General features: G+C 43.4%; 1 protein-coding gene across 1 annotated transcript in view; it reads right to left on the bottom strand.

The window, feature by feature from the left end:
* Nucleotides 1-317: 317 nt before the first annotated feature.
* Nucleotides 318-17,111, bottom strand: part of PKP1 (plakophilin 1) — a 42,303-nt gene continuing 25,509 nt past the window's right edge. The window contains exons 4-13 of the mRNA XM_026063797.1: nt 16,306-16,450; nt 14,398-14,605; nt 13,405-13,582; nt 11,134-11,248; nt 10,093-10,248; nt 9,813-9,989; nt 7,582-7,735; nt 6,866-7,052; nt 1,711-1,795; nt 318-389 (exon numbers count right to left, since the gene is read on the bottom strand). Of these exons, the coding sequence (XP_025919582.1) occupies nt 318-389; nt 1,711-1,795; nt 6,866-7,052; nt 7,582-7,735; nt 9,813-9,989; nt 10,093-10,248; nt 11,134-11,248; nt 13,405-13,582; nt 14,398-14,605; nt 16,306-16,450 (1,477 nt within the window). The remainder of the gene's footprint in view (nt 390-1,710; nt 1,796-6,865; nt 7,053-7,581; nt 7,736-9,812; nt 9,990-10,092; nt 10,249-11,133; nt 11,249-13,404; nt 13,583-14,397; nt 14,606-16,305; nt 16,451-17,111) is intronic.

Raw genomic sequence — 17,111 nt, 5'->3', positions numbered from 1 at the left:
CCTCATCTCACACTGAATAAAAAGTCATAGTGATGCCTTGACAATTCTTCTTTTGAGCTCTCTAACCTGGTTGCGTACTATGGGCAGCATCTGCACTAAAACCAAGAACTGTGTGCCTTCTGACTTTTCAAAAAACAAGATGCTTTGCAGTTTGGGCTGATAGAATTCTGATGAAAATGTCACAAACTCACTTTAGGGGGTTTGTGAGCAAAAGACTCATGTGGCTCATGCACCATTCCTTTGCCCCGAGAACCTCCCTTTCTGCGACGATGAGGGCCCCACTCTCACCTGCAGCGGGAACACAYGTGGAAAGGCTCCTAGAATCTGGAGGAGAGGGTCCTGAAGGTTGTTCCAGCTAAAGATCCCATCATGTTCTTATCAAATCCTTGCTGAAAAAGCAGATGCATATGAAGTGCAGTGAATGCATGGTGGTTTCAAAACTCATAGTCCATTGTCATGAGGGAGAGCCTCCTGTTCCACATGAAAATCTGGCCTCCATTTAAAAAGTGTGCTTCATCCTCTGTACAAACAGGCTGCTCTGTCCTACCTCTGTGTGTCCTTGGCACGTGCACAGTCGCCCTTATTGATGGACTTTATCTTCCTTGAATCACTTTCCACCCACTAAGAGCTGGACTTCTCTAGCTTTACTGGAGAAAACCTTTACTCAACCCTTTACTGAATGTTATTTAATCTTATTCCCTGTACCAGAAAAATGGCAAAAGATATATGCATGATGCACATACCCTTGCAGACTTCCATCCTCTTTTTCTGATGTATACCTATGCAATGAACATCTGTGGAATATGCAGGAGTGACTCAGTCACATCAAAATGAGCTGGCACGGTCTCCTAAGCAGAGCTTGACGCAAAGCTACACAAGTTCCTAGGGAGAAAGTCCCTAACCGTTAATATAAGAATATTTTGGTACTCTCTACCTTCCCGCCCCCAGGGTATTCCCTTTGTGGATGTTATTCCACTTTAATTTGGCCCTTTACTCTGTGCAGGTGCTGTTGATGTTGAGTTGGAAAAACCCAACTTGTTCAAAGAAAGCCACTAAGAGCTGGAAGGCTGGCTCAGTGCCCCATCTGGCTCCGCACTTTTGGAGTTTCTGTTGCAGGGAGGAAAACAAATCCTAAATACTCCTCTTATTCGTTTAAAAGTTTACCCTGACTGTAAGGATGATGTGACCACAGAGTATGGTTACGGATACAGAAGAAGAAGTGGGGAAAGAGAGGAGGAACATTGCCAGAGATCTGTTGGGACATGCATATCCTACGCGATGGACTGCGATGCAGGGATCTCCCAAGCTAGCACAAAGGAACCTCGTCTGTTCCCGGCACAGAGCTGCGCCTCACACACGACAGCTTCAATTCCTGGAGCAATGTGACTGTATCACAGCAGAGCCCAGCTGACCTAGCACTAGCTCCAGGTTGCCCCTCTGTATTGCACTGCCAGACACAAACACACCATCATTTGCTTAGTCTCTAAAGACAGTCTGGGGAGCTGCTATCATGACTCAGTCTCTCTTACTCGGATCTTGCTCAGTTGCCCCTGTGCTGATAGCATGCTGGGCATCCCAGCGCCCTGGGCTTCTCCCTGCCACTGCCCATATTCAGTGCTGAAACATGATCTTTGCAAACTCACCAACTTCAGTGAGTGAGTAAAGATCAGGTTTGTTCCATCAGCTGAAAAGCAGAAGTATTTTTCTTACCTGCTTGAGCGCACTCTGCAGCTCCCTGTTTGACCAAAGATCTGTCAGGAGGAGGCGAGCAGCTTCGGCTGCTTTTGGACAGGAGCTGGGAAGATGAGAGTAACCCCAGTGAATTATGGCAGGCCACAGAGCAGCAACCCACAGATATCAGTATGCAKTATCAATGGCCTTTGAATGAGCCTGTCTTTTGCTGAGGGGCTAGCTAGTCTTGATGGAGGTCTGTCAACAAAATCTTCATTGCTCTCCCAATAGTGTTATGTGACAATGACCCCTGGGACCAAAACAGGGCTAATTAAAAAGGAGGGGAGGATTTGAATGGAATAAGGAGATTAAGCTGAGCTGAAGGGCCATTTCTGGAGCGTGAAATTTGGGAAACAGTGAAACAGAAGGGAAATGGGGCCAACTCCTCTCCGGACTCTGCGTGGGTGAATCGCTCAGAAGGGCAATACAGGAAAGGGCTCTGTGTTGTCTGGTGAGGATGGAAGAGATGTGAGCATTAGTAATAACAACAACAGTAATCAGAAGTCCTTACTCAGCACAAGTTAATAGATACTTGCTCACGTAACAGCTCCGAAACCATGAGTCATATACAGTATCTTCTATAATTTTGGAACATTTCATACACCTAGATATAAAACTCACTGCCAGTTCTTATCACTACTCCTGATCTTCTGGACCATGGCCTAGCTGTGGGAGACTTCAGGGTTTGGTGTGACAGTCCCAGTCTGTCACAACCAAGGTGATGAAGAAGTACAAGATCAATCTCAGGACCCTCCCTGGTTCCCAGTACGATAAAGCTTCACAAAACATTGTGTCCTCAGCATACTATGTCACACTATGAAAAGTTGCCACCAGGAACAACCTGGGACTTGCAGACTCTGAACTCAGAGTGTAAAATGGCAAGCACATAGCCCCATTCAGTGAATTTGGGGGCATTTCTCTGCCATATGCAACATTTGGTACAGAAGACCTTCTGGCCTAACAGGAATTACCAAATTTAACCTGGTCATAATCACCCAAGGGATTCTGCAGATCATACCCAACCATCACACATGAAGACTGAACATGCTGGCACTGTGTGGAGGATGGGGGAAGCCACAGATAACCAGAAATTCTTGAGCAATGTTTTGGGTCAGGAGAACTATGTTTTGTTGGAAAATCTCTTCTCCAGTTATATCTATCCTACTTCCTATTATTAGAATGATCGAGTTTAAAAAGATGTTTTGTGGCTGAAAAATTGTTTGTGGCTGAAAGCAACTTTTCCCTGTGTTTATGATTAGATGGTCAGTGAATGTCCTGGACACTTTTTTCCAAGGAGGTTTTCATTCTCTTTTTCTAAGCTATCCTTTTCTCCTTTTTTCCCTTTTTTCTAGATTTGCTTTTAATGCAAATATGCATTATGCACTTTTCCAAAATATGCACTTTTTACCACTGTATCTTCTGAACATACCTCAAAAGATTTTTTTTCAAACCAAAATAACCAGCCCCTGATATTTGAGGTGTTTCCAAACCCAGTCAAAAGAATTTGTCCACTTTTAGTTTGAAGGATTGATATTGGCTCTGGTTTGTACAGCATCTAATGCTACTATTTAGTTATAAACAGATTAAGGATGAACTGATGGAACTGTGATGACAACCTTAAATATGCAAAGCAATATATCCTAAATGGAAATGCTGGTAATAGTGTATAACTACAATAGTGTATAACATGGAGAAGAACATCAAAGAAAGTTGATGCCACTAGTGGCAGTGTCAACAGTCATCCATGAAACTATTGATTCCACAAAACACAAACAAGTATCTAATTAGAAGGAGGTAGGAAGTGAAAGTATGACAGCAGCACAAAAGACAAGTTTTTGTACAACCATATCAAATAATGGGGGAAAATGATCTATTTCCTCAAAGCACAAGAATATCAAGAACATTAAGCATGTCACAGGAGATGCCAAAAAATGCCTTGAATAGAGAATCCTAAAGGATGTCATAAATTTATAAGCTTGGTATCAAAGTGAAATCTTTGTTAGCAATGGGAAAATTGGAAATTCATGGGTGAGAAGAACTTTCTTTTACAGAAAAGAATCAATGGGAGACTTGATTTTCTTCAAAGATTAATTTTGGTTAAATTTTATAATAGAATTAAATTGCATAATTAAATTGTGTAACAGAAAAGGTGAGATAACTTAAAGAACAAAGAAAGTGAAATTGAAACAAATCAGTGACAATGGGATTGTGAGAAGAGCTGCAAATCCAGTATTCTAAATTATAAAGAGAGACTTTGGAGAAAAGCTTTTAGTGCAGCCAGGAAAATTATTGAGAAAAATGATAAATTTATCAGTAAAACAATGTTGCTTGAAAATGACCAGAGGAATATTTTTCAGACAGTTGGAGAAGAAAGATGAAAGGACATCACAATAAATCAGTAATATTAGCTTGCTTTTCAGAAACCCCAATTAAAAGGAAGGTAATCAATATTTTGGCAACTTGGATTAAAAAAATAATAAAGAGTGAACAAGCAACAGCATCACTATGGAGAGCATGTCATGGATGAGGATATAGGCAGGAGACTGAGACAATTATCTAATTGGGATGCTCCAGGAAGGAGAAGAAATCACAGCTGTCAGAAAAACTGCTCAACAGTTTATGCCTTTAACTCAGAATATAGCCACAGGAAGCATCAAGAAAAAAGATAACCCCAAGTATGAGAAATGCATGAAGGAATGCCTTTTGAAAAGCCTATGGAAAAGGAAATCTGTGCTCTGTTCCAGAGCACTGGAACAGGTTGCCCAGAGAGGTTGTGGAGTCTCCTTCTCTGGAGATATTCAAAACACGCCTGGATGCGATCCTGTGCAACGTGCTCTAGGTGACCCTGCTTGAGCAGGGGGGTTGGACTAGATGATCTCCAGAGGTCCCTTCCAACCTCAATCATTCTGTGATTCTGTGAAAAGATTCATAATCTACTTGTCTGTAACCTGGAAGTTCTTACTAAAGTAAGGAAGTTCTTAGTCAAGTGTTGGGATGTAATCAAACTAATGATCTATAAATTCAAATGCAAAGAGAGACCAGGTAAAATTATAGGCAAAGAACAGTTTGGTGGATGGCATAAAAATGCAGAAGCAGCATGTACTGGGGAGGTGTTACGCAGACACGTCAACCAACCATAAGACAATGCTTGAGGCGAGGGAAGTGTGTCCACAGTGGAACTGAGGCAAATTAACGGGGAAAAGTCTGCAATACACTAACAAGGTAAAATATGGCATGGTATTCTCCATGGTGATTTGGTCACCATTGATTCCTCCTCTGTTCTCTGTTTCTGCAGGCTGTCATACTGGGAAGGAGGAGGTTCATAGCATGGGATTCATCACACTAAATGTCAGTATAGACAATAAGCTAGCCTAGGCAACAGCCGCTGGCAGAGATGTTGGATTTAGTCATCATTGTCAGGGAGTCAGTGAGGCTCAGCTCCTTCTGAAGTAGAAGGACTGGACAAATCCAACCCCAAAATGTCCTGTTTCTCTTCATAGACTATACAGTGAAGTCGGCAAAGTTAGCTGATAGCAGATCCAAGCTGCTAGAGGAGAGACCTCCTTCACATTTGCTCTATGGGAATAGTCTGAAATGATGATTGGAATAAGTAAAGATTAATTTTGGGTGTAAATTGCTGGCATTTTTTTCATCAGAATGGAGCAGGATAAAAGTGCTAGGGGACAGAAATGGATAATGGAGTAATAGGAGCAACTCAAGTTTTTGACGTAATAAGAATTGGGGAGTTTCTCAAAAAGAATTTTGACAAAGATAGGAGGAACACACTGAAGACATCTTAGGAATTTAGCAACTCCTCACAGTCTAGTGAGTCATTGAAAACAAAGCTCATGACACAAAACAGTCAAGACAAAGTGTGTACAATCCAAGTTGTGCAATACTTTGCTGAAGTAGTAAATTAGCTGACGATTGGTCTGAGGGAACTGAAACAGGACTTTAAGCAGAAGGTAATATCATTCAAAACAATGAACATAGAAGAGGGTAGGGCTTGATGTTAATTGGGCTTGTAGCAGAGTGGAAGTCTATAAAAGTAGCAAACTGACCAACAGTTGTTGGCTGAGGTCCAAACTAAGGAAAGAGACCACTTCTAATGACTGAGCATCTCTCTGTGCCATCATGAAACAAGTGGCAAGTTGTAAGTGGTTTATCAAAGGATGATAGAGAGGAGATGTGAATGCCTATTCTATTATTATTAATATGTCTATTATTTGCACAAGATATTTTAAAGCAAAGACAGACGGTAGGAGAGATGAAAGACAAGGAAAGGGAACACATGGTCAAAGACTATAAGTTCCATTATAAATTAAATACTAATTTGGCCAGAAATGAGCATATCATATGGCAAGAGTTGACAGTCTTTTGCATTGAGATGTAAGGAGTGTGGACAATTAGCAGGACAGAATTATTACCACCAAAAATCAAACCAAGTCAAAGAGAAATAGGGTGTAAAACATTTTGGGACTGCTCAGTTGTTGCTCTTCATGGAGTATATGGGAGTAGACCAAAGGAAGTATTTATAAATATATATATATATGCTTCATCACAGCTCTGTCTTTGCCATGTCTTTACCATGCTCCAATGGAAAGATGAACAAATCTGAACATTAAAACTGTAAGCATAATCCCAATTACTTGTGATGCATTAGGTTCTCGTGACGGGAGTATATCAACTGTGCTTGAATCTCACACCTGACCTTCATGATAAGGACTGTAGAAAGCTATGGATCAGAAACCGAGGTGCTACAGCATCAGGTTGCATACTTGACATCCCCTGTACTGACAGCTGGCATTTTTGACAGAGTTTAAGATGTTGGTCCCCCAGCTCCTTTTAGAATTTCTTTAAATTCAATCAGCAAATTTCCTGAGGCTCCTTTACAAATCCCACCCTGGATGGCTTATGTCTGTTACCAAGGAATCAGTGCTGAGGATTTCTAACAGACTGGAAATTTTTCAGCACTCTCAGYTGCAAGGACAGGGAAAGAAGAATGCTTTACTCAGTCCCTACAGCTCTGAATTGGTGCTCTGGAGGCTCTGTAATTAATCTGGTTTTGCACAGAGTGCACAGGCTCAAAAATGTCTGCACATGAAGCTCTGTATGCCTTCTGCTCCAAACTCACCCATTTCGGCACAGGCTTACTACATTATTTAGCATGTTGCTTGTCAAGTAAGACTTTCCCAGGTGTGGGTTGGACATGATGAGGTTCCTCAGAGTGTAACAGGCTGATGTCATGATCTCTCCAAAGCTGTTGGTATTTCCAGACTGGAATGATAGGAGACGTGATACATCTGGAAGCACCTGGTGAGCTAAAGAGGTGAAATGTTCCAATCAACATTTAAATAAAACCTAACAAAAGTGAATGATACTACTTGAGTAAGCACAATTCAATACAAGAATGCAGTATTATCCCCTGAAGGAGACACTAATAATGTTGGACAGTAATAGCACAGTGGCCATTATTGATTTTCGCAGCTAAGATTAGTTCTGTAAGCCTCTGGAAAGGCAATGGTATGGATCAGGGGTAGTCAAGTCCAACTCAGTCTCCAGAATACTCATCCAGGCAGCAGCTCAGTGACTCCGCAGATTTGTCATTATCTACACATAAGCACATAAGCATACCACATGCTTATGTGGACTTTGCAATAGCATGTATTTTGTTAAGAAAGCAGATATCATCTGTAATGGTCCATTTGGCCAGAACAAATAACATTCCTTTGTCCCATTTGGGTGCCTGGCTGAATCCTGTCTTGGGGGTTTACAAAATGAGGTGGGCAGATATTAGAAGGGTAGAAGCTAGACATTGTTTTGGAATACTCTGTGGTGAAAATTACTTACCCATGGTTTTGTGGAGAATAGGATGTCGGGACATGTTGCTCAGCAAAGAAGCCCCAGACCGGACAACTTCAGAGCTGTTGGACTGAAGGAGCCGTGCTATGCGAGGCAAACCTTTTTCTTTCAAACCGATCAATTGGCTCATGGCACTGGACATCTAGGAGACAGAACAGAGATGTCTGATGACTTCTAATACTGGAAGAACACAACTGGAACAATGTACAGAGCCAAACATGGCTACACTATAAAATAAGCATCCATATAATACCTTCTTCTGCTATCATAATCCTATCTACTTTGTCATTTACCCCTTTTCTCCAAAAGCACTTTGCAAAGTCATTCTCATCCTCTGTGATATGACTGGGACTTCTGTCCTCTTCCTGGAGGCCTGAAGGGGGGACAGTTGCTCACCCAACTTATATTCCCATTAGTTGGAGAATTTTCACCTTCATGTCTACATTGCCCTTGCTTAGCTCCCTGCCATGCCATAAGCAATAGGCTGCTTCAGAGCAGGAACAGCTAATGATACATTTAAGAAACAAGCTCAAGGCCAACAATGCATGTCTTGGATCACAATTTCATGTTTGCTCATGTAATTCTAGAGGATCTTTGGGCTGAGCCGATGCAGCCAAGTGCTCATGAATTTTGAAGCATAGAACATTAAGTTGCACACTTATAGGTAGAGTTTAAACTGAACTTCTCAGCTACTGCACCACCAGACAGGCTGCTGGAGATAATCACACCACCAGAGAGTGACACACATCCACCAACAGCAACAAGAGGACGGAGGGAATGAGCTGGGAGGCAACCCCCTTCCACTGGGCTGAGATCCAGTTTCCCTCCCACGCTCCAAGAGTCACATGTGCTGTGTTACGGATTCACACCAGCAGATTGAGATGTGTGAAGCTGAGACTGAGAAGAGATTCAGACTCCTCCTCTATAAGCTACAGGGTTAATGGCATCACTTTGCAAGCTTCTCACCAGTCTCCCTTTCCTTAAGTGATAATAAAACCTAGCAACCCATTCCAACTCCAGATCTGAGCTGAAATAAGACCTTTGAAAGAAAAAGCTATTTCTGCACATTCTGGTAAATTCCAACTATTCCCTTCCAGAAGGTTAAAATTAGTTGTTTTAACTCAGTCAAAGCTTTTTTTGTTTGCTTGCTTTCTTCCCCCTCTAAAAAGACATTTTTGTGTAATGATTGCTGAAAGCTTTTTCATTTCTATGTAGTGCATAGCTCCAGCCCCATTTCTCCAATCACCTCTGTCCCACACGGTGAAGGGCTCCCTACCTCCTGTTGTTAGTGGCACCATTTACTTAAGTTGAAAAGAAAATCCCAAAGTATTTTCACATTGAAAGACTTGTAATAAAAGCTCCCAGGAGGCGATTGGCACTGGCAGGTTAATGCTATCCTAGCAGCAAAGGCTCCTTCAGTGAGTCACTCTGTGTTTCTGGGTGGAACACTTTGCACACGTGACACACCTCTGCTATATACGAAATAATTATCTGTTTATCTACCTTGCCATCTTATTTAAATTAGAATTGATGAAGTTCGACACAAACAGACAAGTTGAGGTTTGCCCACATGAACACAGCTTGTGAGGACATGCCATAGCGATATTGGGCACTGCGAACAGAGATGCTGTTGCGACGTGGCACTTGCCATGCACTAGCCCCTGCAATACCCATGGTGTTATACAGTCCACGTCACCTCCATGCTGCCATACCCAGAGGACTAGGAGCACCTGTGATGCTTATTTTATAAGTAGCTCCGATGTAAGCATGATCTACAATCCACTGTACAACCCACCCTGTTATTAGAGCCACCTCCCACTATAAAAATATGCACAGGCAGCTGCACACATATGTCCTTTCTCTCTCATGGACAATTTAATGACAACTGTCCACATGTGCACTTCTGTGCACACCCACACTGGTGTCCTGGGGCGAGGGGGCCAATACCAGCAGATGCTAGTGTTGTGACCGGCAGACCAGGAAATCTGGAGGTTCCCCTGGAAAGGTATATAGATCTGGGGCAAATCCCTTGGGTCACTGATTCTAGCTCCCCATGAGATGCTATCTTTGGAGTTTATAAATACCTAAGCTGGAGCACCTGATGTGGAAAGAATTGTGATAGTGCCCTGAGGTTTAAAAAGAGCATTTTCCTTTCTGACTACCGTAAGGCGCTGACGTGTTTGGCCACATGTGACGGAGGAGAGAAAAGGAGAGCTTACCAGCCCTCGGCTTGCAGTGAGGTTCTGCAGGGCCCCAGCACAAGCTTCCAAAGTGGCATCCTTCTTGCTGTGCTCCATCAGGGACAGATAGGTGCGGATGGCATCTGAGTGGTAGAGCCAGCTGGGTCCTTTAGGTTTATAATCCTCCTCAGGAAGAGGGATACCATACTCATCATTCTATGAAGAGATGAGAGACTGCAAGTTCAGATCCTGCTACTCATTCGCAGCCCATGCCTAGGGCTGAATATTACATTTCCAAGCCCTCTGTGGCATATCTTACCTCCATTTTGCCACTCCTGCTGTTGAAGCAGCCTGTGAGAGTTTTGTCCATATAAACACTCCGGGCCATGTGGTTGAGCTGGGTGTATTTGTTGGGAACTTCAGCATCCAGGCGGTAGGAGAGATTGTGCAGGATGCAGATGCAATTCTCCACAGACTGAAATCACCCCCGGAAGAAAGATGCAAACATTACATTAGGCAGAAAGATGGAATAGCACCTGCTATAGCTATAGAGAGGATATAGACTATGAAATAGTTATCTTTTTTTGGCATTCTACTGTATAAGGTCTTGACCCTGCTTAATGGAGCAATGGATGGGAGATAAACAGGAAAAAGGAGGTAGAGTAGTCATGAACTAAGGCCACAGAGCCTTGTGGCTGAACAATTAGCAAGTGTGATATTGTGTATCTCAATGAACTGACTGACTGAATGGGCCTTATTAGGTCCCACTGTCACTGCTGAATTGATGAAGAAGAAGAGAAAGAGGATGTTGGCTAGTATTGCAGGTGTTGAACTCCTGAAAGTGTGGCCATAAACACTATTTTGCTTGAGATAAGTGCCATTTACAAACAGTGACCAGAGTCACAGTTTGGAGAGTGGCAGAATGATGACAGCTCCTAGCTTCTTACTGAGTTTGATGCCAATTTGGGGTTTATAAACTTAAGCCCTGCTGGAAGAATGCATGTGTGATAGGGCAACCAAGAGATGGTAGGTCAAGATGCCAGAAGGATCCTGGGGTGGGAGGGCAAGGTAGGGAAGCATACTGGGGGCACAGGAGCCAAAATACTTTTCTGTGGCTCTGTGTTTGGTAAAGGGAAGTTGTAAAACCCACATCTACTTCAGGCCAACAGCACGGAGGTTTTGCAATCCTACAATAGATCACAATGGCATTTGGTAGGACAAGAGGAGTCACAGAGCCCCGTTGCCTCTTGTATTTGAATCTGAAAGGGATTTTGAGATATTCTCAAGGTTGTAATTATTATTAACTGTGGGTCTGCTAGGACTGAACTCTAGCAGACAACCTGGGAGGAGCATCTGGTACCTTATCGTCGGGTCGGTTAGAAGCCACACAGTTCTGGGCGTAAGTCATGACTGAATCAATCAGGCCAGGGTAATTCCTCATGGTCTGGCGCCCCATGTCTGCAGAACTCAAGTTTCTGAAGAAAGACATTGCAGAGCATGTCAGGAGAGAAGGAGGAGAGAGGATTAGTTGAGTTCACTCATAAGTCTTTATCAGCCCCATTCTGTCAGTGCCTCTGGTTGAACTTAAGGGTTCTTTTTTGAGGATTCAGTAAGGTGGTGTATTGCTTTCATTTTGCAGGCCTTCTGTGAGGCTGCATAGCTCTCATGTTGCTCTTTTATATGGATTTCATCTGGGAAAATGTCCTCTTAAAGAACTCTATACAGAAGATATCCTCCTATCAAGAATAACTAACAGCAGTATTTTGCCTTAGAGGCTATGCATGGGATGTTGCATAGACTGATTGCCTCTTTGGAGGTGTTTCCAAAGAGAAGGCTGAATAAAGACCACCCGTAATTATTGTGAAAATCAGGAATGTGTAAATGTTTGTGACCATGGAGCTACACAGAGTCGACAGCAATTTGCATGGGAAACATGGGCAGGCATGATGAACTGCAGCAATAGCTCTGACCAGAGGGACTGACCCGGGTGTACTGTATTCCTGAGCACTCCAGCAGGCTGCTGCCAGAGCAGGGGAGTTTTTCCAGTAACAGGGAAATGTTTTTTTTTTTTTTTTCTTTCCTATTTTAATGCCTTGTAGCTTGCAAATGAAAAACAAAGAGAGGTTGGCAATTGTTGTGAGATAGTCACTCCAGGCATCCCAGAACTGGATTTGATGTTCACTGTGATTTGCAGCCTCCTCATTAACATGAATTCATCTGCAATCCAGAAATGCTTGAGCAGCAATGGCTTGACCTCAGGGCAAACCCAAGGCTGTTCTCATCTCTGCGTTATGGTGTTGCAGTGCAATGAGTCATAGCTCTCCCGGCTCATCCCTGGGAGAAGGGGCTCTGGACCCAACTGCCCTGCTTTCCTTCCTCTGGGTGCTCCTGAGTCTTGTTCTCTGAGCCTTTGGAGCTCCCTCACTGACCTGTAGTCTGATAGTGGTTAGTGGTGGTGTCATATATTACTGTCACAGATTGTGATAAACAAGTCTCAGGAGACAGAGCCTACCTTGAGTTAAACTCCCTGGAAAGCCCTTTTTACAGACTCTAACATCATACTCCTTTCCTTATTTTAACGGACTATCCTATGGCAGTGGTGAGTTTAGATGGTCTTGTAAGTGGAGCAACTCATACGCTACATATACCACTCACCCTGACACGCAATTGCATGAGGAAGGTTGCCTTCCAGGACAGAGAAAGGAGCTGCATTCACTAACTTTCAGATGTTTCCCAGCCTCAGAAGATGATAGTATCAACTCTCAAAAGGCCCCTACCATATTCACCCATTTTGTTTCATAAGCAGATACAGCTCCTACTAGCTGCATGTCTGGTAAGGGTGCGGTCGGCTCTGCACTCCCTCAGGGAGAGCTTCAGTTGATGAAAGTACCTAATTATACTGTTTTTTTTTTCCCCACTTGTTCCCAGTGAGACAAGAAGCTTGCATCCAACTGGAGGAGGGTGGTAGGAGAAATAGCAAGTCAGGACGAAGATCCCCTACAAAAGAACTCTGGCTTTTCTGTGAAAAGATAACCTACTCTGGGCTTGATCTGCACCTCCCATTTTGTAGCTGACCCATCTGTTGAAACGAGCTGATAGACAGTAAATTGCGTATGTCACGGAGTGCCAGCAAGGGTCCAGGGCAATGAGAATATTCTGTAGCTAAACAGTTATTAAAATCAGTGGGAAAACGCTTGTTTTCCCCACATAGAGAATTCTTTCTTTTATCACCTAAAACCCAGACCAGTTTTTTTCTAGCAACCAAAATTGTCTTTTGAAACCTCAGATTCTAAGGGCAAAAAGTGCCAGGTTTCCTGATATAAGTAGAATACTGTCAGGTTTCAGTATTGCAGCTCTCCAACGACAGAGCAACTTGTATTTTTTGAGGAGAGAATTTGCAAGGACAAACTTATTTGGAAGAAAAAAGAAGATACTGTCATGCTAAAAATATTTTACATGGAAGTTTTTCTACTCCCTCTAGTCAGGAAAACTTTCTCAAGAAGAATATGTAAAAACATGCTCACTGTAAAGGTATTAATGAAACTATGAAACTATTGTTAGGGGATTTAGACATCTTCAGCTTATGTCAACAGACAGGCAAACTACAGTAAGTCCCTGCTTGATGACTCACCTCAAACACCCTGTAGCATTGAAGAATACTTCTGGGTCAATAATTTCTCTTGTCCTATTGCAGCTGCCATCAGACCAGCCAGAGAAAGGGATGATAACACAGTCTGTCAAGACAGGGAGGGCCTCCTGTATCAACTCTTCTTTTAATTCATCGGTGGAAGAGAGGTTCCAGAGCAGTCCTAGAAAGGAAATAGGAGACAAGCTCTAGCAGAAGGTCACAATGCAGTAGAAACTTTCTTTAGACCAGAGTGAATTCCAGCAACAAAATCCTTGTTCACTCCATCCCTCTTTGAACTGACGAGGGGCAGAGGCTGCCCTATACCCTAGTCTCTGTCCATCCCAATAGGAGAAAGGCTGAATGGGCAATTGAGCCTTTTATCATGTGCAGGTGGGCATCTGAGCACCCTCCTGCCTCCCCAAATTGGCATTTATTGCCATTCATTTAGCAAGGGGAAGGCATCTCTCCAGAGATCTTGGGAAGGTTTGAACACACGATCTCAAGCACAGCTGAGGGTGACCTGTGCCAACAAATCTGTGTCAATCCTTCAAGAAAAGCTGTGACACCAACCAGACAGCCTGCCCAACCTTCTGTGGGCTGCCAGTGCCTTGGGCCTTCCCTGGGAACTGCATGGGCGCCAAGGGTGCAGGAAGGCATGAGAATGTCTGGGCGACCACAGTTGTGGAGGGAAACCTGGGGCAGATGCAGCCCCAATGGGCACTTGTGGCATGGGGAGTCCCTGCAGGATATCAACAGGCCAGGACCTCCTCTGCCTTGTGCTTTGAGTTGCCATTTCATGCAACAGGAGCATAAAACTTCCTCTTTGTGATATGGCAGCACCGTGGTTATTGGGCCTCTAAGTGCTGAGCAACACAGACCACAGACAGGGAGGATCATGGTCATTGTTGATAGGTGAGCCCCTTGGAAACTCAAGGCTGGTGTAGTCAGTATCTGGGCTGACACCAGCCGAGGGTCTCTTGGCAATCTGCTGTGCACCTGTCAGTTGTTTCTGAATTTCCGTGTTCCCCGTTCTCCGTAGAAGGCTCACACACTCCCTTATCCCATTCTGCCGTCGGGTTTCTATCTTGTTGGTTGGATTCCTGAAGACCAAATTTCGGAGGGCTCCAGCTGCTGCTCGCTGAACGTTCTGGTTTGCACTGCGGAGCAGTTCGACGAGCTTGGCAATTCCCCCCAGCCGATAGACCTGTGCCATGAAAAACATGCCACCATCAATGTGGTGTGCAAAGCATCACTCAGAGAGGGATAACTGTAACAGTCACAGAACTGCAAGGAGTCAACATGGCACATACTCACAGGAATTTGAAAAATAGACCTGGCAGTAAAGAATGGCTAGAGCCTGCAAACTATATATCTGTTCAGGTCATAGGTGGTGGGCACCCTGGTGCTGCCCTTGTGATTAAAGCTCAACTTTTAATAATGGATGCATATGAGCCATGGGCCAAATCCTTCACTGATAGAAAACTGCTTGCTTCCACAAACTCTCACTTACCTCCATCAGTTTATGTCAGGTGAAAATGAGGCCCTGTAAATATGCAAAAGACATCTATAGCAATATAATAATACAACATGGTAATTTATTTGCATCCTGAAATCACAGGCTGAACTAGAGGAATGGTAGTGGTACAGTGTAAATGCCCTCGAGGTTAACTAGAAGTAATGGGCCATATTGTAGTACTGAAAAGGGGAGGGTACATCAGGCCACATTGGAAAGAGATGTGAATCCAGACCTAAAGGACATAACACAAGCTGAGGAGGGTTTGAAAGCCATGTGAATTCCACCAGCTGAGGTGTTCTGAAATAATGAAGTCTCCTGCCATAGGATTCCCTACTGTGCCAGGTCTACTGGAGACATAAGTCCCAGTGGAGCCCCTACTAACACAAACAAACCTATTGGCTGAAGATTTGCTGACAATAGAAAATGAATGAGTGCCTTTTAAAAAGGAAAGAAAACAAGCATGCGTTCAGATGACTCATTGTATACTTGCTCTAACACATCCTTCTGGGAAGTGATGGGACAGGCCAGGCCGGTGCATTCTCAACAGTAACAAAGGGAGTGGTCACACCACAGTTAGTGACTATAACATGGGCAGGGGTCCCTGCACTCAGTTCAGCTGCACCAAGGACAAAGGTATGTTCACACACTGTGCCAGAAAATAGAAGGCCACCTTTATACAGATGCCATCTTGAGAAACTCACATTTTCATGACTGCAAATAAGGCAGGATGGGGATAAACTTTTGTGAAAGTGTTGCTATAGCAGATCCATCCTTTAAGTGGCCTCCTTTGCTGTGTGTTGCCATAAAAATAGTAATTAGAGAATAAGAACATAAGAAAAATAAGCTGTGCTATGAGGAGCAGCTCTGTTTGATTAAATATCTTTATACCTGATCACTGACTAATCCATTGGATTAGGTGAATGGCTGAAATGTCATTGAGCAACGCGCAATGAAAAGATTGCAGCAGGATTTAGGGCAATTTTGTATGACTCGGACACTGCAGCTCTCAGATACCAGGAGATTCATGTGGAACTAGGTGCATTTGCATGCAGGAGAGGAGACTGCATTTGGGTGGCTTCTCCTGTCACCAGAACCCATCCATCTGTGTCACAGAAGGTTATGGTGATAATGTGGCCACAGTCTCCTTTGCTGCCTGGTAACTATTCCCCTGTGTTAAAATCCTGACTCCATTGCTATTAAGAGAAAGTGGCCACTAGTAGTTGAAAAATCCACTTAATTAATTCCCATGTGGGACTAACGAAGTTTGAGAGTCCATAATCAAAATCAAGAGGAGCTATGGATGCTAGGCACTGATGAAAACCAGTTTCATCCAACTAGTGTGCCCTGACACCCAATGTGACTGCAGAGCTGTGAAGAAGTTAGCTCACCTCTTGCTTGGCAGACTCATCCTGGAAGCAGGTGTGCTGGAGGTAGTAAGCACCCATAGCTTGGTATTTGTCATCGGAGGAGCACAGAAGTTGTATGGCTTTCTGGATGGTCATTGCACCGCCGTCTATTTCATCACCACATATTCTACGTTAAAGAGAAATACAGCATTGATTTGGTGCTCACTCACAGGCAAAAGGGCTACTTCAGTACTAGGAATTAGTAGGAAGGAATCAAACACAGAACACAAAACATGATCACATCACCATACAAATCATATGGTGCACCCCTAGTGCCCTTCTCTGTCTCAAAAAGGAGATGATAAAAGAATCCAGAGGAAGGTTATGAATAGCTCTGGCTTGGAGCAGGAATGAAAGGCTTGGGAAAAATACAGACATTTAAAGATTTGTCCCCTTGTTTAAAAAGACCAAGCTCCAGCTGTCTTTAGCAGTACTGATATTAAGCTACATAAAATTAGAAAAAGGTACAAACTTGCAGACTGATGAAAGGGCTCTGAACCACAAAGCTTGTCTCTTTTTCCAATTATATCAGTTAGTCTAGAAAAAGCTATTATTTCTTAGCATCCTTGCCTCTTAGGCCTGCAGCTGGCTTTACACAGGTCTCAGCTCATGGCAGCAGAGCCTGCATTAATTCACATGAAGTAAATGACATCACAAAGTTCAGGACTGAGAAGACTCAAAAACCAACATCCCATATGATTATTACTATTTAAGCAGTGATGGAAAACAAATGGGAAACACTTTGTTAACAGTAGATGAAATCAAAAAGTGTGGGAGACTTGCTAGGG

The sequence above is a fragment of the Apteryx rowi genome, unplaced genomic scaffold (assembly GCF_003343035.1).
Source record: "Apteryx rowi isolate R43461 unplaced genomic scaffold, aptRow1 scaffold_200, whole genome shotgun sequence".
NCBI classification, from domain to species: domain Eukaryota; kingdom Metazoa; phylum Chordata; class Aves; order Apterygiformes; family Apterygidae; genus Apteryx; species Apteryx rowi.
This window is presented reverse-complemented; position numbering and strand designations above follow the sequence as displayed.